At 44.8% G+C, this 22,537-nt stretch overlaps 1 protein-coding gene across 1 annotated transcript in view; it reads left to right on the top strand.

Moving 5' to 3' along the window:
* Positions 1-3,195: 3,195 nt before the first annotated feature.
* Positions 3,196-22,537, top strand: part of Grin2b (glutamate ionotropic receptor NMDA type subunit 2B) — a 314,994-nt gene continuing 295,652 nt past the window's right edge. Inside the window, exon 1 of the mRNA XM_052172738.1 lies at positions 3,196-3,606. Coding sequence (XP_052028698.1) covers positions 3,196-3,606 — 411 coding nt within the window. The remainder of the gene's footprint in view (positions 3,607-22,537) is intronic.

Genomic DNA, 22,537 nt, shown 5'->3' with positions numbered 1-22,537 from the left:
ATCAAAGCTAATGATCAAAACTAATATCCAGGGTTGGGATATAGCAGTTAGAGACTACTTGCTTAACATGTACAAGGTCTGGGGTTCAATTCCCACCCCTGGAGTTAAAAAGGAAGCAAAAGAGAAACACTCTGCAAGGTAGTCGATGCTTGGTGCATGGCTGCTCTCGTAAAAGGCCCGCTTGTGAGGTCTCCTGTTGGGTAAGGTGGGCAGACTCCAGACGTGTCATTGTGTAAGTGTATTAAACCAGTCACAAGCATTCAGTAGGCCTCGGGGGGCTTTGATGAGAAGCTAAGGCAGCACTTTCCAGTTCTGGGGAGGGTAAAGTAAAATGGAGAGGAGGTGGCAGACAGCAAAGTGCTGGTGCTTCCAGTCTAGTCTGTGTGTCTGGGGAAAGGAACAGCAGTATTTACCTTGGACCACACACTTTCTCTCAACTGATCCCCCTACCCCCAGGCACACTCTGAAACTGAGTTTGTATTCAAATCTTTGTCTGTTCAGCACGTGGTCCCTCTGTCACTGCTATCTCCCATAATGTATTATTTTGTAAAGCGCTTTTCCCTATCCTGGTATAAAAGAGATGCTTGGTAAAAGCCAGATCCTATTTGTTGACTGTCACCACTGGCCATTGCATAAAAGAGCATAATATATTGTGTGAGAGAACGTGGAGGAACACAAGAGGTGTTTAAAGAGAGCAAATAAAAGCTTGGTGCAGGAGAGCATCGGGTGCATGAAAGTTAATAAGCCGTCGTGGCAGAGCGGGCCGCTTTTACATGTGAAGAAATCTAATTTAGGGACTTGTAACTGTAGGGTTAGAATCCCAGTGGAATGAAGAGAGCAGATAGAGCTTTGCCAAATTCTAAATCTCTGTATTCTGGTTGAAAATCAGCCCTCGGAATTGAGCGGACGTTTTATCTCTACATATGGTCCCCATCTCTTTGAGATACTAAATCCAGCAGTGTCCCCCCAGTGAATATCTGGTGCTGCCTGAGCCTCTGCATCCCCCTGACTTTATTTAAACACTGGAAGGAGATGCTCAGTCTCCAGTGGTCCCATCTGAGTGTCATAGCTCATCGGCATGAAAGTGTGGAAGCTTTGAAGTCCTTCCTCATTCCCACGGAAACAGAGAGACCGGAAAGCTGTCAGGTGTGAGCTCTGCCTGGTGTGAACCACAGAGACACTGTATCATTGCTTTCTGGAGAAGTGAGGCAGTCGATACAGGTTTCCACTTGGCAGTGCTGAAGGATGACTATAGCAGCGAGAGTTCCAAAAGGTTTTCTGCCAAGAACTGGATTGGATTTTGTGCTTCCTCAGCCACAAAATGTCCTAGCATCTCACTCCCGCATCACTAATGCCCTTTGTGGTCAGTCTGCTCAGCTTGAATACTTCCTGATCTCTTTTTGTTCAATACCTTCATTATTATTTTTTCCCTTCTTGTTAGCCAAATTCTCAATTTTTTTAGGTTCTTAATAATTCCTTTGAAAATTCCCCCTCTTTTTTTTTTTTTTTTTTTTTTGGTCAAAGAAGCAGGAGAGATTAAATTGCGTTTTCATGTTTGATTGAAAAGTAAGAGTCTCTGGGTATAATTCGTAGGCTGTTTTCTTGGAGAATAATGCTATGTAAAATCTATTTGCATTCTGGTATTATAACACCGTTGACCTCGGAGGATTATATAACTGTTTTGAGATTCAGTTTCTCCATTTGAGAAATGGGAATAAAAGGTCTAATTTGTAGAATTTTCATGGGAAGCAAAGAGATTGCATGTGAGGAAAATGCTTTCTAGTGCACAGTGTGTAATATTGTACAATAAATGACCATTTACAGTCAAACAACACAGGCAGGGCCCATTCTTAAGATAAGAGGTGCTTAGGACGAATGAATGATGGGAATCATAAGAGAAATGGCCACAACCCATGCTCTGCAGAATTCTGCATCTTTAATCTGCCGCATGGCATGTGCTTTGGGGGCCTGTGTAGAGATAAGAAGGGGGCGAGTTCTCAGAAGAAAGAAGGTAGTGAGTTACACACAAATAGAGACCATCTCGGGAAGTTATGGCTACAGGCTTTTGATGGAAACAAATAGAGCTCTCTTCAAGGCTGACACTCCATGATTCCCACTATGAGTGGTATTTGCTTGCTCCTGTACTTTGATGCATTAGAAGGTCAGGATAATGCTGCCTCTCATTGTCCAGCCATTGACAAGCCAGTGTGGGGTGTACGGTGCTGTGGAACACATGTTAGAATAAAAATCAGGTTCAAGATTGGGCTCAAGATTAACCCACGTGGGGCCAAAGAGACGGATCACCATTTGTTTGGTTTCCAGCACCCACACTGGCAACTTACCATAACTTGTAACTCCAGTTCCATGAGATTTGATGCCTCTTTTGGACTCTGAGAATACCTGCACAAATGTAGTATATACTCACAAAGACACACACACACACACACACACACACACACACAAATACTGGATCTGTTTTTTAAGTTTGCTTCACTTAAGTCTTGGCTGGGTCCTTTAACTTCACTGAAGCTTTGTGTCAACACATATAAAACGAGATGCTAATAATATTCCTTTTCCTTTTTTTTTCCTGCTGGGTGATTATAAAGATCAATTAAAATTAAGTGCTCATGTATTGCTTCTCTGATTTAGTGTTAAGAGACAGATTCTAAAAGAGAAACACTGAAGTAGCCAGCTTCTTGGTCTTTGGCAGGCCCAAAGACGAGAACACAGGCCTTCCTGCCTGCAGCTCACCAGATTCATCTTATCCAGGCCATGTTTTGTGGCCAGCCTCTGTGAGCCCCCTTTTGCAGCTCACTTGGCCTAATGTTTGCCAAGGGCAGCCCAAGGAGGGTTATTACTAGAGTGCCAGGGGTCAGGCAACAGGAAGCCCCCTCCTGCTGTCTCCCAGCACATCCTCGCCTGCTTTATCTCTGTCTGTTGGCTGCACATTTGTCTTGGTCAAAGATTTATTAGGCTCTTGAAATTTTCCTTTTGCTCTCATCATGCCTCGCAAGTGAGCACCAGAATTAAGAGACTGGGTGAGCGGAGAGAAACCGAGTTTCCCGACCAGCAGCAGACAGAGATGAGGTTCTTGACTCTGGCATTCAGACACTTCAAGGACGTGTTGTTCCACGACGCGGGTCACGTTTTAAGTAATTTTCTCCCTTCTCTTTTCAGAGCGTCGACAGGCTGAAGATGAAGCCCAGCGCAGAGTGCTGTTCTCCCAAGTTCTGGTTGGTGTTGGCCGTCTTGGCCGTATCGGGCAGCAAAGCTCGTTCCCAAAAGAGCCCCCCCAGCATCGGCATCGCTGTCATCCTCGTGGGCACTTCAGACGAAGTGGCCATAAAAGACGCCCACGAGAAAGATGACTTCCATCATCTCTCAGTAGTTCCCCGGGTGGAGCTGGTAGCCATGAATGAAACTGACCCAAAGAGTATCATCACCCGTATCTGCGATCTTATGTCTGACCGGAAGATCCAGGGGGTAGTGTTCGCGGATGACACCGACCAGGAAGCCATCGCTCAGATCCTCGATTTCATTTCTGCTCAGACTCTCACCCCCATCCTGGGCATCCATGGGGGCTCATCTATGATAATGGCAGATAAGGTAAAAGGAGGCTATTAAAGAATCAAATGATGCTCTGGTTTTTAGACAAAACTAAGTAAAGATAGAAGTGCAGCAGAGCGCGTCGATGAGATGAGTGAGTGAATGGATGGGAACTAGTCAGATAGGAGATCAAGGTGAAAACGTGATAGTGGCTTAGAAGGGTCTAGTAATGGTCCTCAACCTGTGGGTCGCGACCCCTTCAGTCACTGAATGACCCTTTCACAGGGGTCGCCTAAGAGCATTGGAGAACATAGATATTTACATCATGATTTGTTACAGCTGCAAAATGTTGTTATGAAGTGGTAGTGAAAATAATTTTATGGCTGTGGGGGCGTGGGGGAGGGGGTAGGGTCACCACAACATGAAGAACTTTATTAAGTGGTCTCAGCATTCGGAAGTTTGAGAATCAATGGTCTAAAGTTTAAGACAGGTTTGTGTGTCTGCCTGTGATGAAGCGATATTGAACTTGGAGTCTTGATAGATTGCCTTTTTCCAAATAGGTATGCAAGTAGAACCTTCAACACTATAAAGCTTCCTCGGTCCTATCATGATAGCTATGTTCTCCTCCACAACAGTCACATGAATTTAAAAGGAAAAATGCCCCGAGGCAGGCAGTTGCTGTCCATGGGGACTCAAATGTTTACAAGACTAGAAAGAGATCTACTGACATCGCAGGATTTGCACATTCAAAAGGATATTTGCCCCCACAAGCACAACCGTGTTTCCCCCACTATTAGATTTGAGGGTTATAGCTGTGGCTTCACACAGGAGTCACAGAAGGTGACTCTGAATGGCGTGATGTCTGCTTCCATCACAGCCTGGGATCCAAGGGTGTGAAAACCACCTCAATTGATGCCAGAGCGCAGTGAAAGCCGAGAACCTCTCTTTGAAGAGTCAGAAAGGAAATGAGCAAATTCACGTTAGAGTCAATGACTAAGGACAGGCAGAATCCCTCTTGACATCACCACTGAGTCTGAAGTCACAGAAAAACATTCCACTTGGATTTTTACACCACTGCTAGTTATTCCGTTGTGTCTCCTCACTGATCTGAGTTCTTGATAAGCTTTCACAGCCATAGGCCAGTCCTTTTCAGCCATTTCTGTCTTAGAGTGAGTCACCACCCCACCCCCACCCCTCCATCTGAGCATCATTAGCCATTTTTAGAATCTCCACCTTAGTACCATCATTTGTTCTCACCAGTTTCAGAACTGCCTTTAGGTTCCTGTCTAAAGGGCAAACTCTGTGGTCAAAGATGTTTGCAAATACCCCGAGCCTTGCTTCGGCACCACAAGCATGTTGCTTGACCAGATGAGAACCACCAGTATAAACCCAGTATAAACGTCACCGCGAATAACCCCCATGACCGGTGTCGCCATCTGTTGGTGCCAGGAGAGATGACTGCTGCTTCCTCCAGAGGTTCAGTCTAGGGAAGGCTGGACTGAGAGCGGCAGGTGGAGAGGCTTCAGTATCACGTGAGGGGATGTTCTTGTGTCCACCTGAACACCTAAATGAAAGTTAAAAAAAAAAAAAAACAGATGTGGGCAGGGGTCGCTCAGACCAGGGTGTGGGATGGACTCAAACACAAAGGAGAAGGAACCCACTGTGGCAAAACCCACTGAGTGTTTGCTTTGGGTAGACATCATCTTTTTTTTAAAGAGTGCGGTCCTGGGTAAATTATGTTTTATTTCCTGCATGGTATTCTAAGGTTGCGATATTGCATCGGAAAGATGGTGACATGACTAAGAGCCAAATTTTGAAATCACAAATAAGTGTGCGCTTCTTACCAGAGTACAACAGACAAAAATGATTCTGTTGCTGCTGCTCATTTGAGTTATTGCAAACCTACGTTATTTCCCCCAAGCGGGGAGCTTGCGCATAAGCTGACTGGTTGCATCCCCCTGGTACCTCTCGCAGACTCTCAACATGAATATCAAACTGTGCGCTGAGGCGCAGCCTAGGTGGAGGCCGGGCTTTTGTGCCCCCTGGTGCATGCTGGGTGCTGTGAGAGTGTCCACCATATGCTCGGCAGTTAGCCTGTCCATACACTGTTTTATTTAATACCACTGAACTAAGTGGCAGTGCATCTCTTTTAGATGGGAAACCAAAGTTCAAAGAGATTAAAGAGCACACTAAACTGAGACTCTAGGAACAGGAAGCCACACTCTAACTCTAACCTGTTGCCCCTAAGGAAAGAACAAGGCTGGTGGGGGCTGCATAAACCTTCTTAACTGCTCCTTTCTTCTTTGTCCTACTGCATTGTGGGGGATGTCCTAGTAATCTAGTGCTCGATTCAATGTCAGGCAGTGCCTAAGGCTCGCTCACTGCAGGAGAGAATGAAGACAGAACCAGGGCGGCACAGGTCTACAGAGAACCTGCTCGCTACTGCCTCCTAGAGGTAACAGGCAGAATTGATCGGGTAGTGTGGATCTCAGGAGTCTCTGTCATAAGATCCACCCCAGCAGCCTGTCTTCCTCTGGTCCCCATTATTACCTCATCCAAAAACCTCATCTCACCTTTACTTCCATCAGTAAAGGGAGATGGACAGTGACTATTTTGGAAGCAGTCCCAACATAGAGTAAATAATGTCTAATTGAGTTTCGGCCCAAAGTCAGAAAGAGGAAGAAGGAAGAAGATCCAGGTAGACAGAGAGACGGATGCTTGGTCATGCAGGGTAGGGAGTGGTAAGATTGATGGTGGCCCCAGAGGCATTTGAGAGGGCAGAGGTGATTCTCAGGCTCAGCTGAGGAGTATGCACAGGCTTAGAGGATCTTCGTGACATCAAACAAAGAGCCCTCCAAGTCCTGGCGAGAGAAGTGTTGACTTCCAAGTCTGAGGTCAGGTGTGTTTGGCTTTAAATGGAAGCATCCACTCAGTTGCCATGGTTGCACACTGTCCGTGTAGAATGGGGACGTGTGATCTGACAGCTGTGACCAATAGTAGGGAAACAGACCACATTTCAAACTGGAACTGATGAGGGAACTCTTGCTACTTAGTGTCTGTGGCTGAGACTTAGTAACCAATGGAACCTGTTTCATCTGCCCCCTCTCCATCCACCATTTTCTTTACATTGGATAGAACTTAGGTGCTCACTCCCTGTATTTGTGGAGCCTTTGGTGTCTGAAAGACACCACTGTTATAAGGACTTCTGATGACACACACACAGATCTGTCTCAGTGAGTGGCCAAAAGATGTGCAGTCACGTTTGCATACACAGACGGGTCAGTCAAAGGACCAGTGTTCTGCTCTCAGTGAGGTAAATGCACATTGGACTCTGGAGGGAAGAAGCACAGGAGACAGTATAGCACAGCTGTTGAGAACTCAGAAGCTGAAGTCCGAGGGCTTCAACCAGCACTTCCTGGATTTGGAGTTCTGGTTGACTCACCAGCTTGTTAAGGCTGACTTCAGTTCCCTGCCTGCACAGCAGGAGGAAAGCAGCCATTTGTGAATGGTTGAGAATTAAATGAGATATGAGATATGTAGCCTGGTACCTTGCTAAGTGCCTAGATAACACTGATAAAGAAAACTCAGGAGAGAAATCTGAGAGAGAGAGAGAGAGAGAGAGAGAGAGAGAGAGAGAGAGAGAGAGAGAGAGAGAGAGAGAGAGAGAGATCTAAGAAGAGCACTGAGGAGACCATGTCCCATCCAGGAGGTTGAGATTCATTAGAGTATGGAAGCCTGCCATGGCCAAAAAGGGTACACTCATGACAGAAAAAGCTCTCTCTAGCTACTGACAAAAGTATAGCAGAAGACTGTTGGGAGTAGTAACGAGGAATGTTTAAAAATGTATGAGGTGCTTCTTGGCAGTCCCCTACCTGAGAATGAATAACGTATTTTATTTTGTGTCGATATAATTGCTTTATTCGTACTGAGATCCTGGATTTAGAATGCCGATCTGAAATCAGGCTGGAAGCTTTTCCATTTTTTTCCAGGAGCTTTCTCCATTGATTGGGTCTTCACTTTTTTTTTTTTTTTTGCTTAGAGATGTTAAGTAACCAGTCCAGAACACCGTAACTCCCAGTTAGCAGTGAACTGGGATTCAACTCCTAGAAACACGTTTGGAAACCCATGCTTTTCTGTGTACAATTTTGCTTCATAAGGCACAGAATTAAGAATTATAAGTCACACATTTCAATCTCTATTCCGATGAGCTTGGGAAATGGAGGCAATCACCGCTTAAATGATATGAGGCTCAGTAGACAGTTTGTAAGCTATAAATTGGTTTCCTTCTACCCAACTTACATCATTTTGAAGGAACAAGAAAATATGGTAAAAATGCTGGAATAGTACCGAGCAAAAGACACTCAATCAGGAACACCAGAGTCCCTGAAAATCATTCTGCCTCTGGCATCGGTGACAATGAGAATGGCTTGGGCTGGGTGTAGGACACAGAACAACAGGAAGGCCATTGTAGCAGGATCCGGGAAGATGGAGTGAGATCAGAGCTCTGCAGCTCTGATAGGGAGGAGAGGAAGGGGCGCTCTGAGTGCGAGTCGGGGTTCCGGGTTCCGAGTTCCGGGCAGATGGGTTGGTCAGAGTGAAAGACTTCCTTTTTTTCCTCTGCGCATGCTCATTGTGTACTCTGTGGCTCCGCTCTCTCTAAAGAATGTGGTCGCTCTGTGATGCTCCAAAGATTATTTCAGATTTTACTGTTTTCCGATTTTTAATATTTGTCATCATTTTGATTGTTGTGCAGAAAGCCACGTAGGAAAGTGACAGATAGGATGGTGGCCCCTGTTTCCTCCTCTCTCTCTCTCTCTCTCTCTCTCTCTCTCTCTCTCTCTCTCTCTCTCTCTCTCTCGGAGTCCCTCTGTCTCTGTCTCTCCTCTCTGTCTCTCTCTGTCTCTGTCTCTCTGTCTCTGTCTCCAACTCCTACATGCACCCCCCCACACACACATACAGAGAGAGAGAGAGAGAGAGAGAGAGAGAGAGAGAGAGAGAGAGAGTTCATAGTCGACTTTAGCCTGTGATCGTTGCCGTTCCTTTTTTCTGTTTTGTCACGTGGATTTCTTTAGCTAGCACCGCACTTAAGCCAGGATAACTAAATGTTACATGCACCTTTGCCCAGTGTCGTCTCTGAAGTTTCTGAAGTAGTGTTTTTTTCCACCCACTTTTGGTTGCCTAGAAGATGGCATTCTAGAACACACTGGTATCATAATACCAGAGGCAGGGGTAGAGCATAGGCCTGGTACTTGTCAGTGAGAGTTTTAATTTTTCACACACTCCTGCGAGCTCAGCCCTACACTTGACCCTAGCCAAAAGGCCGAGAAGCGATGTGAGCCTTAAGCCCTAACGCTCCCTTTCTCTTGATGAAGAAACTAAACGTCAGTGAATGCTTACATACCTTTGTGAAAGTTCAGGAGCTAGAATTGTTAGACTGGACTCTAATTCCTGGGTCCTTCCTTGCAGCTCATATGCGAGGAAGGAAGAAGCCATGATAGAATTGCCTGTCTGGAGTTTAGCCTCGCTCCCGCTTTCTCCCCTTCCTTGAATTGTGGAAAGTTGGGTAAGCAGCGCTTTCTAAGGTTCTAGAAACTGCAGGTATATAGACAGCACTCAGCTTTATGCAGATTCTAGATTTTTCTATCTTCTATGGTATACATTTCTAATTGGCCTGTACACCATCTCTTTAAAAACGGGCCTTGAAAAGGCTGCCCACTTGTCCAGGGCCATTTTTTTTTTTTTTGCTTGTAAAACTTGAAGTCTTGAGCATGCTTTTCACAGACATGAAGGTGATCAGCATGAAGCTACTACACGTGTGCATCCCTCCCCCAGCTACTCTTCAGGGCCATGGTGGGGTCTGCAAAGGTGCAGAGGCACAGCAAGGAGAGGGCGTCGGCTCTGGAGTGTGGGTTGGTGTGGTAGGTTTGGGTTGTGCCCATTTCCAGCCTCGTGACCTCACTCTTGCCCTTTGACCTTGCTGAGTGTCAAGTTCTCCAAGAGAGACAAAAGCTCCTGGTTCAGAGTGAGGCTCAGGAAGTGACAGATATGAAGCGTGGTAAGACTCAGGCCTTTCCATGTGCTGTGATGTATTTTCATACAGCATATCATTCCTGAATTGCAAGGAAAATATCTTTATTAACGGAAGGAGGGGTCCTTGGGAACATCATCGGAGAGCTGGTGGCTTAATTATCCTAAGTCATTACACTGTTGAGATGACAAAGACTGACATTGACAGCCATTTGTCTTGTGTCAAGCTCTGGCCCGGTCACCTGGTTGCAGCTTGTCCCTTCACACATAGCATCTTATTCTGTGTCTTCATTTAATTTATGAGACAGTTCGTCTCCATCTTACAGATGAGGAAGCTGTAGGTCAAATAGGCTTAGCAATGCTGCCCAGGACCTCTAGGTGGTGATCTGCACATAATGGCGTAGACAAATGGCATCTGCTGTGGTATTTCTGTCACGGTTGGGATGTGACTGTCCTCACTGTCATAGACATCATGTCCTTATTCAAGGAAGGGGAAAATGTGAGGAGAGTGCTACATCAGGAAGCATCTTCCTCACATCTCTGCTTCACTGTCCAAAGTGATGTCTGTCATGAGGCCAGCCCTTGGAAGTATCCGGTCTCTTTGGTAGAATGACAAAGGGACATGGAGGTGTGGATGGCTCTGAAGGTACCTCTCAAAGAACATGACAATTAGGAATTCAGTTAATATCCGTATGACACAAAAGCCCAAACATTTCTTGTTCCTTGGGCCTTACCTCAAATACTCCTTCTGCGCCCTTGCTCTGGTCTTTTCATTGTCCTCTGGAATGCAGTGTCCTGAACTCTTTCTGGTGGTGACCCCCTTTTTGCTCAAGAAACTTCTATGTGACCCTGAGGATAAAGGTATATGAGATAAATATAAAATCTAACAGTCATGATAGTAAATCATAAAGAAATTCATTTAAAAACAATTCTTTGGTATGTGTATAATTTTCCAGATGAAAGTGAACTTGAATATTAAAGCAGCAACTGTGCTCATCCTGTTTTACATAAAGAATTAAATCTTGGCTGAGTATTTGGTACTGCAGGACTGAGAACATCTTCAGTGTATTTCAGATTTGACTGATATTTCACATTCATAAGTTTCAACACTAATAACAACTATCCCTTCACATACATAGGAATCAACAACAGAAGTATGTTGAAGGTCATTTCAGAAATGTTGGCTAGTATGCCCTAATCCCAAATGTGCTCAATTTAATGTTTTTTTAAAATAAGACTTAATTCAGTAACTCAAATGATAATTAAGAAAAACAAACTAATTTTTTTACATGATACAATCCTATGGTATAATTGGATACTTGCACACTGAGGAATAAAGGTCAGAAAACATTATGATTTTTTCCCACACTTAAATTATTATGTCTCGATAAAAGCTGAGAACTTTACATGGACAGCGATAACATTGTGATTTATAACACATGATACACATCTGACCTGACTGTTTCAGATAGAACCTCTTAGTGGTTCATGAAGGCACACACACTGAAAAAAGTGTATTTTCAGAAGTAAGGCTATGTATGTGAAGTCGCACAATTCCACACAAGTGAACAGAGCTTGAAATGTTTGGTTTTTAATTAGGTTTTGATTATCACATCTGCAGAAACCTTTTGCTGATGGAGACCTGACCCATGGCTTATGACACCACCATGCTGGATTGTCACTCGCCAGCTGTTTCCTCTGACCTCCTTGTTATTAGTCTTTCTTCTTTTCATCTTTACTCCTAGGGATTCTCAGGAGATGTTTGAAAGTAGATCAGGACTTGATCAGATGTCACGATGAGGGCTGTGTGCATGCATGTTTTCATTGCACTGCAGGCACTTGAAATGGGGTCACAAAGCATATGACTTGTGTAATTGCATCCATGGTCAAGAGAGTCTCACTCAAAACATTAATTGTATATCTATGGAAAAACATCTTCGTGACTCACGATCACATACAAATCACATACGTATTAATAAATCTGAGAAAACAAGAAAGTTCCCTTACTCTCCATTCTCCCCTTTTATTCTCATCTGAAAGGTGGATTTTTCAAACTTTGGATGTCTTCATCTCTCACTTTCTCCAAACTGTCAAAGTCAATAGATTTTCAAGTTGTTCTTGACCTTCTGAGGTACTGTGCACTGTGGGTGTCTTTGATGCTAGCTACAGGAAGTACGATGACAAGTGTAATCAGATACACCACAAGCTGGTGTTAGTAGCAATGGGAATGAGGATCTGTGGCCATCGACGTCAACATGTGTAGTCAGCCTTCGGGTCCACAGGTAGAGAGTTCTGTGGGTTGGGCATCTAGATTAGCATACCAGTTAGTTTATTTCCTCAGTTGTAGGAAGAAGGTGGTTGAGAAGATGAACAGGCTAAGGTTCAGAGTGAACCATGGGGAGAGGGGATATGGGGGTTTGGGTAAAGGGTTGAGCGCAGAGAGTGGATCAGGTTTAGAGGTCAAGAGTAGAGCCTAAAGTTTAGAAGTTTCAAGCTGGAAGAGCAGGTGCATAGACATAGCCCTAGGTTCTGGGCCCAAGCGTAAGACTTTTTGTACTGGGCACTCAAGGACAGAGCCTTGCATGTAGTGGCTGAAGAGCAGAAGCTTGACGGCAGAATAATTTGTGGGGTGGCCAGGACAGGTGATGAGCACAATAAAGGTCAATCAGAAGTCCTCTGACATTGAAAACAAGAGGAGAATAGGGAAGGGACAATCAAGAAGGAAACCCAAGAGACACACGCTCAGAGGACTATAGTCACCAGTTGGTTGGCTACCCTCTTCCCTCAAGCAATAATCAAGTTCTGTATGGAGCTGTGTTAGCCCCACCTTCTTAGGCTATCTCCACTGGGTCCCCACCCCATGCATCCTGCTTGACTAGAGATCTAGCTCTGGCTTTCTCTTGCATATACTACATGGGTAACGTCACCAAGATTCTGTAGAGGCTCAAGTCTGATGGTGATGCTTTCACCAAGTGCTCTGCTTTGGCTTTCCAGGCCTTGGAATATGGCACACTCTTTGATCAGGGCCCAGACTGCCTCACCAGGATTTTTTCTTAGTCTCCCTGCCCTTGAAGAGCAATGTCAAGCCACGCTAAATTATTTACAGCTCCCTGAATGGTCTTGGCTGGTTTACATCTCTGTGCCTTTGTCTGTGCTTCCTTCATTCCTTACAGCATCCTTGCCTTTGTCCCCCAGAGTCATTCTCTTCTTTCAGCGGATCCTTGTCCAGATCCCACCTTGGAATTTGCCATTTCTCTCCCATTTGTTAATCAGTGTCCTATTTATGTTTCTTTCTAGCTTGTTTACCTGTCATTCCCCTATGCTATACAGTGGCTTGCTGTGGGAATCGGGAATATATATTCCCAGCCTTTGGCACAGTGTGACACATAGAGCCTTAAAACAGTGACCTTTAAAAGTTGAGACAGTCGTTGAACTGTGTACTCTGTATAAACACTAACTGGGATGAGTAGTGATCTCCCAAAAGATATGCCAATGTCCTAAAGAACCTATATATGTGTCTACATTAGTTACGTTTCTCGACAATGTGTCTGGTGGAAACAAACTTGAGCAGGGAAAGACTCATTTTGGCTCACACTTTTAAAGATGGCCATCTATCATATCAAGAAAGGGATGGGAGAACACAGCACTTCACATCATGCTGGGCCACAAAGCCAGTGATGTGTTGCTGGTGATAGCATTGCTCTTTCCTTTCCCTCCATAGTGCCACCAATACTGAGGGCTGGTCTTTTCAGTTAATCATTTCTACAAACATCCTCACACACACTAAAATCATCCTCACACTAGGCATGTCTCACCAGTCTCTTAGGTGACTCAAACCGACACTAGAAATTGGCTGTCACCATGACCTAGTTTAGAAACGTGTCTTTGCAAAATGTTATAAAGGATCTCATGGTGGCATCATCTTGGATTATTTGGGTAGACCTAAGTTAAGTGACAGATATTTTTCTAAAAGGCAGAAGAGAGGAAAGACATAGACTCAGAGATGCCCATGTGAAAACGTCACATGGACATGAGTTACTGAGACACAAGTCAAGGAAGCCACGTGAAGCTTGAAGAAACAAGGAAGGAACCTTGAAACAAGAGACGACCCGCAGAACATCTTGATTTCAGGATTTTGCTCTCCAGAAATTTGAGGTCATTCATTTCTATTTTTTAAAGCCACTAAATATGTGATAATTTGTTGCAGTGTCCCTTGCAAACTAACATGCATGCCACAGCTAAGAAGCAACACAGCAGAATGCCACTGCCTAGGCTGTTACCTATCTTTCCTCCTATTTATGCGTGGCATTAACAATTATTATTTATTATTAATAATAATAATTCTATTATTTAAATTTTCTGAGCTTTAGTTTCCTAATCCATAAAATAAAGATTCAAGGAGATTCTGATTCCCATAGCATTGAATCAAGATGTTCAAAGTATTGGAGAGTCAGGGGAGATAACTTGGCTGGTCAAGTGTTTGTCTTCCAAGTGTGAGCATCAGAATTCAGATTCCTAGCACACAGGACATGGAGGTGTATATCTACCACCCTAGCACTGGGGAGGAGGAAGTGGGCAGATCCCTGAAGCGCACTGGCTAGACAGCCTGACTGAATCAGTCCGCTTCTTCTGAGACACTGTCTCAAAAACAAATGTGAAGAATGATGAAGACCCTCACTGTTTAACTTTAGCTGTTCCCATGTGCATACATATGTACACATTTAGACAAACATGTACATACAACATATACACAGTAATGATAAAATAACTGGAAAATAGTGGTTAATTAGATAACCAGAGGCATAAGCCATTAACTGCATGATTAGAACTCACCCAGCCTGGGGTGATTGGGTGTGCACTTTGGGTGCTCTGTCAGAGTGCAGTGTTCTCACTTCCTGGGCCTCTGCTGGCCAGAGTCAGTGCTAACAAGGAGCAATGTCTGTGATTTCCTTACCTGTTCCCCTACCAGGCCTTCTTGGTAGATGTGCGCATGAGGAGTTTGTCTCTTAGGCATTGCCTCTCATCTCACACTCTGGGTTTTTTTCCTATTTTCTATACATTCTCATGTGTGTCTGTGTCCGTGTCTGTGTCCGTGTCCATATCCGTGTCTGTGTGTGTGCACCCATGTGTCCTCTGTGTGTGTGTGTGTGTGTGTGGTGTATTCAAGTGCAGTTCCTGGTGTCTTTGCACTTTCTAGGTCCGGGTGCCATGTATTACTGGCTGTTTCTCTTTGCCCTGTGTTCACACCTATATTCTTCTGCCTCAAGGTGCTTTTCTTCTCTGTCAGTTCTTCTTCCTCACTGCCATGAATGAAGTACCCGACACCATCCACTTGAGGGGAGGCAGGGTTTTGTCTTAGTTCAGTTTCAGAGGTGTCAGTTCACCGTGGAGGGGAGGGTATGGTGGCTTGGCTCACATCACAACAGATAGGCTGTGGAGGGGAACCATAACAGGAAGTGCCCACAGTAAAAGCACAGCCAAGAAGGACATACTCCCATGGAGCTACTTCCTATAACCACGCCCCACACCTCACAAATCTACAACCTCCTGTATATAAAGCTTGACTTCATGGGTGTATTAACCCATCTTTTGGCTCAGGGTCTTTATGGTTTGTCTCTGGAAATGCCCTTACAGGTGCAGAGACATGATGGACTAACTTCCCATGTGGTTCTCAGCTCAGTCAGAATCGACATCACATCTTCTCTATTATTAAAAGTCAAAACTTCTTTTTCCTTTCTCCCCTTCCATGGCCTGCTTTCTGTTGTCACTACTATGACCACATTGGTTTAAAGTCCCTTTTCATCCTCTCTCCACCCTGTTAGAAGCCTCTAAGCTTTGCAACAGCAGGGACCGTGTCTTTTTCCTCCATGTATTCCCAGAACCTAGCTTACATTTAGCATATCGTAAGCCCTTAATACCTATTTAGTAGATGTATGTGTGAATTCATTATTTTAGGGCAGCAATGTGAGTTGCAATTAAGAGCAAAGTGTTTTAAATCCAAATGAAAATGGATAATAGGATTAATGTCTCTAGTTACTGGCAAAGCCATTCCTTATCTCTTGCTCTGGGATGCTATCTCTATTACCCTCCCTTCTTCACATCTGGCCAGGTACCAGCCTTCAGCGTGGCATCAGACTTAAAGTTAGATTATGCATTTCCAGTTTATGTCTAACTCACATGGTCAAATGGGGTATCTCAGGTTAGGGGCTCCATGCGAGGCAGCAGAGTAAATCTTACATCCAGCGAAGCACTGGGGTGCTTTTAAACACAAATTTAAAAGAGAAAACAGACTTTTTTAAAATCTTGAAAGATGAACACATGCAGCTCCTATGAAATGCTAAATCGTGTAGCAATCACCTGATGTCAGTTAATTCAGGCAATGGCATTTCCTTAAGGTATTTAGGAACTTCAAGGAATTTCCAAGATTTAGGAATGTCATTTAGCAAAAGCATTCTTTCTCTTCATTTATTCATCCATGCAAAAAGCATTTTACAGTCTCTACCACTGAAGGTTTCTGAGTTAGAGTCTAGGAGGGGGTGGATTGGTAATAGACATTTCAGTTAAACAGTAGTTTTTTTAAGTGGGATTTATTGCGATTTGCATAAGACTGTCCCTTGGTGACTAGATGATAGGGTGTTTTGTGGGTGAGTAGATTCTGAGGGTTTTGAGGTAATCAGTGGTTTAATCCTTTGATAGATTCATAGTTGAATTGACTATTGAGAAGGGATGGAAATTGTGGAAATTAGGGTCTGAATGGAGGAAGAAATCTATTTGTATCATGCCTTTCAAGGATACATTTTGTTCTTTGTGTTTTCTATCTGTGCCCCTATGTTTCCTGTCTGTCTCCCTGTGTTTCCTGTCTGTCTCCCTGTGTTACCTGTCTGCCTCCCTATGTTTCCTGTCTGTCTTCCTGTGTTTCCTGTATGCCTTCTTGTGTTTCCTGTCTATGTCTCCCTGTGTTTCCTGTCTGCGTCCCCGTGTTTTCTGTCTGCCTCCCTGTGTTTCCTGTCTGTCTCCCTGTGTTTCCTGTCTATGTCTCCCTGTGTTTCCTATCTATGTCTCCCTGTGTTTCCTGTCTGTCTCCCTGTGTTTCCTGTCTGTCTCCCTGTGTTTCCTGTCTGTCTCCCTGTGTTACCTGTCTGCCTCCCTATGTTTCCTGTCTGTCTCCCTGTGTTTCCTGTCTGCCTTCTTGTGTTTCCTGTCTGTGTCTCCTTGTGTTTCCTGTCTGTGTCCCTGTGTTCCTTGTCTGTGTCTCTGTGTTACCTGTCTGTGTCTCCCTATGTTTTCTGTCTGCCTCCCTGTGTTCCTCATCTGTATTCCCATGTTTCCTGTCTATCTCCCTGTGTTACCTGTGTGCCTCCCTGTGTTTCCTATCTCCCTGTGTTACCTGTTTGCCTCCCTGTGTTTCCTGTCTGTGCCTCCCTGTGTTTCCTGTCTGTCTCCCTGTGTTTTTTGTCTGCATTCCCATGTTTCCTGTATGCCTCCCTGTGTTTCCTGTCTGTGTCCCTGTGTTTCCTGTCTGTCTCCCTGTGTTACCTCTCTGTGTCTCCCTGTGTTTCCTGTCTGCCTCCCTGTGTTCCTTGTCTGTATTCCCATGTTTCCTGTCTATCTCCCTGTGTTACCTGTGTGCCTCCCTGTGTTTCCTGTTTATATGCCTGTGTTTCCTGTCTGCCTCCCTGTGTTCCTTGTCTGTATTCCCATGTTTCCTGTCTATCTCCCTGTGTTACCTGTGTGCCTCCCTGTGTTTCCTGTTTATATGCCTGTGTTACCTGTCTGCCTCCCTGTGTTTCCTGTCTGTGCCTCCCTGTGTTCCCTGTCTGCCTCCCTGTGTTTCTTGTCTACATTCTCATGTTTCCTGTCTGTCTCCCTGTGTTTCTCATCTGCATTTCCATGTTTCCTGTCTGTCTCCCTGTGTTTCCTGTCTGTCTCCCTGTGTTTCCTGTCTGCCTCCCTGTGTTTCCTGTCTGTGTCCTTGTGTTTCCTGTCTGTCTCCCTGTGTTTCCTGTCTGCCTCCCTGTGTTTCCTGTCTGTTTTCCCCATGGTTCTTGTCTGTCTCCCTTGTTTCCTGCCTGACATGAGGTGAACAGCTTCCTCTCTCACATACTCTCTCCTCCATGATGATCTGTCCACAGCAGGCATATTGTAACCAAGACAGCCTACCTTAGCCACAACTTCTGAGGCCATGAACCACAATATAATCTCCTTCTCTTAGGTTGTTTTATTTTGGGGGTGGGGAGGGTATTTTGTCACAGTGAGAGAATCCTGACTGAAGCAAACATTTTAATGAACCAGCTTAAAGGAATATCATGGGCTATTTTAGTTAGACTTTTCACAGAAGGTCCCAGAAGACCTGCATTATGTGTGAAGATATAAGGGATGATATTTGTCAGAGAGAAGAACAGGCATGAGGGCCTTGAAGTGGAAGCATGTTCTTTTATTTTTACTTTTGTTGTGTTTTGATGAGTCGCAGGTTAGCATGACTTAGACTGATGAGGTCCTCTGGGGCCAGATCTTATTGGACGGAAGAACCCTGGTACATAGGTGGATATTTTTATATTCTTCCTAGGCATGGGGATGAGATATAAGCTGAGGTTTTTTTCCTTGTAGATGGAGTGAGCATACTTCAGGGTGTTAGAGCCTGGTGAGTTTGGGCTCTGGCTTTCCTAGGCTTGGCAATGTCTTCTGTGTATGACTTTGCTGCTTGTGTTTCCTTATCTGTATGATAGGGCTTATACCTATTTTGTCTCCAGAGTCCTTTTACTGCCCCACAGACTAAGCAGTCCTTCTGGGTTCTCTTGAGTCCTGGCTGTTTCTGTCTGCAGTGTGAATAACATTATTCGTTACTTTGCCAGGCACATCTCTTAGTGAGTGAATGGCTAGGATTATTCCTAACAGCACGAGTTCTTCAAGTCAGACATGCTCTTGTTTCGCTATTTCTATAGGTTACTTAGGTTTTGCTTTGTTCACAAAATTTGTTCATAACCTTGACAACACTAAACATATGTAGACAGCTAGAAACATGTGCTTTGTCTTTGTCTTCACTAAATAGTTCCTGGAGTTGCCACTTAAGGGTGTCCTTTGGCATTTTCTGAACTTATGTCTATATAATCACAGCCCGGTGTCATTTTCTTTCTTTCTTAATGGAGGGACAGTCATCAGAAGTTACCTGCTGGGGCTGGTAAATCCAGAGGGAGTTTGTTTGTTTGTTTTTGTTTAATAAATGTTGATGACATCAATCATGGGAGTCAGAGCAATGGCTTAGCCAGCTCAGGTAGCCTTGAGTAGAGGGTTCTTGGCATACCCCCATGTCCCCATGGCCTGTCACCATGTGTCTTGGATACATTCTGTTGTCTTGGCAACATGCTCTGCAGAATTGTAAGAAACAGCAGCCTTTAACCTTTCAGTATCCTGTTGCCAGGACAACAGACTTCATGGGAAGTCAGGCTCGCTGTCACTGCATGTTGCTGCCTCCCACCCCTCCCTCCTACTCTGACTGCCTACTCCTATTTCCTCTATCTTCCATCTGTGTCCCCCCCACTTCTCCTTTGATAGATCTGCTGTCTGCCAATTCCTTCCAGCTCATGTCAACACCCCCCTCACACACACATACTTTTTATTCTTTTACCATTCCTGGGTTTTACTGAAGTAAAGATTATAAACTCTCAAATGCTAAGACAACATATCTTAATCAGTTAAGGGAATTGTGGGACTTAAAATGAAGGAGTTAAAAAATACAGTAAGAAAAGGAGAAAAGTTTCATATGGTTTATATAGATTTTTCTTTTCTTGAGCATGGTAGAGAATTTTGTTTCTTAAATTGGTCTAAAGATTTTTTCTTTAATTGAAGATATATTTTTTTCATCTAATCTATTCTGATTACTGTTTTTCCTCCCCTATTTCCAATTCTTCTTCTCTGCTATCCATCCAGATCCATACCCTTTCCATCTCTCCTTAGAAAGCAGATAGCTTACGAATAATAATAATATAAAAAATGATAAATAAAAAACAAAAAATCCTAATATGACCAAACAAGAAAAAGAACTGAAGAAAAAACACAGGAAGTCCACATAGATGTGGAAATGCACACATTTGTACACACAAGAATCCCATAAAAACATAAAACCAAAAGCCATAATTATCTGCAAAGAATCTGTAAAGTAGAAAACAGCAACAAACCCACCAACAAACAACAATGTGGTCCTGTGAAGGTGTCTGTGTGACTTCTTAGCAAAGGGGAAGTGGGGGAGAGGAGCTAAAGGACGAGGGGAGGAGAGCGCAGAGGGAGCAAGCCCTGTGGAGATAGAAGGTAGAAATCAGCCATTGGAAGGCAGTGGCCGTCTCTGGCCTTGTTTCAGGGACAGGCTGCTGAGGGGCTTGGTCTGCTTGGCCTACAACTCCGTGGTGTGTTTCAAAGCCTGCAGTGGGTTAGATCTGAATTTTCAGAACAGGTCAGTTTTCTTTCATTTTTGTGTTCAAAAAACTATATAACTTCTATGTGGCAGGGTCAGCATGCCCTGTGTGTTGTTGGTACATTGTTGATAGTTGGTTTAACCTTTGAAAGATAATCTAGGCTTGAAGTAGAAGTATTACTTGCCTTGCAGGTGAAGAGACAGGATTAGAAAGGGAAGCAGTCCATCTGTAGCAGGATGGAAACTGGAACCAGTGCCTGGGTGGCCAAAGCTTGCAGTCTTGCTGATATCATTCTCCTCCTCTTGAACATTCTCATGGCTTTGGCCTTTTGGGAACAGCTAGCATTTAGCTGGAGGAAGATGTTCCAACTGCTCAAACGGTGCCCAGGGGGCATTTGGGAAAACTGATCCCACTCTTACTCAGCCAGTCCAGACTTGAATCTTAATGTCAAGAACAAGAGACAATTCAAAGGGAAGAGCAGGGTTGAGGTGGAGGCAAGTCACAGACGGACGCTGCAGGGGAAAGGATCTAGAGCAGGCATTTCTAGCCACCCTGGGCCTGGACCAGCACAGACCAACTTGGCAGCACTATACCAGGAGGGATAAGCATGGGAGCACTCATTCTCTCCAAGATCTTTGCCCATAAGAGTGGACTTCAGACGCTTCAGAAACCTTCAGGTTTTGACACTTCCAAGCAACCCCCAAAGGTATATGTCTTTTAGATTGCTTCTGGATTTGAGTTTTTTTTTTTTCTTTTCCTACCATGGTGTGTGTCAGGAGCAAATGGATCCAAATAGACATCAGTTGAAGGTCTAAGCTTCCACTTTGAAGATGAGATGTAAAGAAAGACAAGCAGTGTCTTTACTTCACCTCTACCTACTTGAAATGGCTCTAGGTCTTGGCTTGTTGGATGCGTGCTTCCTTCCCACTGTTGACTAGTTGAGAATTATCTGTAACTTATGTCATGCTGTTCCAGACTTCCTTAGCAGTTGCTAGAGGTGCTACCCAGAGGCACCACCTCCTTCCTACTCCACCAGCACCTGCCTCTTGGCTAGGTTTTCAGTACACACCCTGCTTGCTTGTTTCTCTGATGTTCTGGTCTGTTTATGGGTAAGAGTGGTATACAGATATGAAAAAAATCCATGTCAATGGGGTGGGCTAGCTCTTTGTCAGACAATGAGTGTGAAAGGCAAATTTCTCACACAGTGCATGAGCCCTTTTCAAAGGAAAGAGGCCCGCCTCCTCCCTCTGACTGGGACAAGGGAGACGACGCAAGGCTCGCTTAGTATGTATTTGTTCATGATGATAGATCCTTGCAGATGGGAACAGGCCATGTGATTTTGGACAGGAGCCTGCATTGCAAGGTGGGATGGATAAGTGAGATGGGTTTTTGCGTGCTCTTTTCATCGCAAACATCTGTGATCCTATGAATAATTCTCATCCCTCTGGCCCCAGGCTGGCTGCTTGCCTGGAGTCTTTGCCAGAGCCTACCCCCTTGTGCCCCTCTGAATGGAGATATCAGAGGGTCCTGGTGCAGACCAGGTACTGAGAGCAGAAAAAGACCCAATCTGCAAGTCAGAGCCTGGGGCTGAGGAATTCTGGCAGGAAGTACGAGGGCAGAGATTCTCAGGACCAGTCAGGGAAGGCACAAGGGAACTGACCATTGAGGCACCGGCAGTGACAGCAGCAGTGACAGCAGCAGGACCTGCCATCGTCACGCAGAGCTGTGGATGGGGCACAGACTGAGCAGCAGGATTCACAACAGGCTTCTCTGTGGCACCAATAGAGGAGTGGTCAGCATCCCGTTCCTCATCCTGCTTGCCTGCAGTGGTGTTTTCCCAGAGAAGGCTAACCCTGTGTCAGACGGAGCTGAGAGACAGGAACACTCTTCTGGTCCCAGCCCCCGCTCACCACTGTTCTCTGAGATGACACTGATAGTTATAGTGTCACCAGTGAAAGCCATGCAGTTCTCTGGAACCTGTGGTTTCAGGGAACAATAGGAAGTTTCATTAGTCAAAGGGAGGGAAAGGCTGGTGACAGTGAGGAGGTACTAGTGTGACTCCTGCTCTTCCTTAGAGGAGACCAGATCAGCCTGGCGAGAAGGAGGTGGTGAAGCAGAAAGGGTTTACGGACACAGGGCAGCTCTCTGGGTGCTGCATTGGAAAGGCCCCTTATTTCCAGCCCCTTTTATGCTCTCCTTAACTTGAGACCAGCCTGGGCACTACAGCAGGGGCTGAGAGACTCCAGGAGTTGCCAGTATCTGTAGCTAGTTCCTTGACCTCCAGGAAAGAGCATGCCGGTGTTAACTGGACGCCATATGTTCTCGAACTCTCAAGCATGGTCAGCCCAGATGTCTGGATGGCTAGTCCTGCAGGAGAGTCAGTCAAAAGGGAGTGGATGCCTACCGCTTTTCAAATTAGATCTTAGTTCCTTCCATTGTGGACAACTCACTTTGCCCTTTTTATCTAGTGCTTTTCCTCTGTCTCTTGGCTGCCCCTTCCTCAGCCCCTGCTTTCCTTCCCTAGCCCACCAATAGGGCTTCCCATAAAGTGTGGT

Source organism: Apodemus sylvaticus, chromosome 2 (genome assembly GCF_947179515.1).
Source record: "Apodemus sylvaticus chromosome 2, mApoSyl1.1, whole genome shotgun sequence".
NCBI classification, from domain to species: Eukaryota; Metazoa; Chordata; class Mammalia; order Rodentia; family Muridae; genus Apodemus; species Apodemus sylvaticus.
The sequence above is the reverse complement of the archived record's forward strand: the minus strand, read 5'-3'. Positions and strand labels throughout refer to the sequence as shown.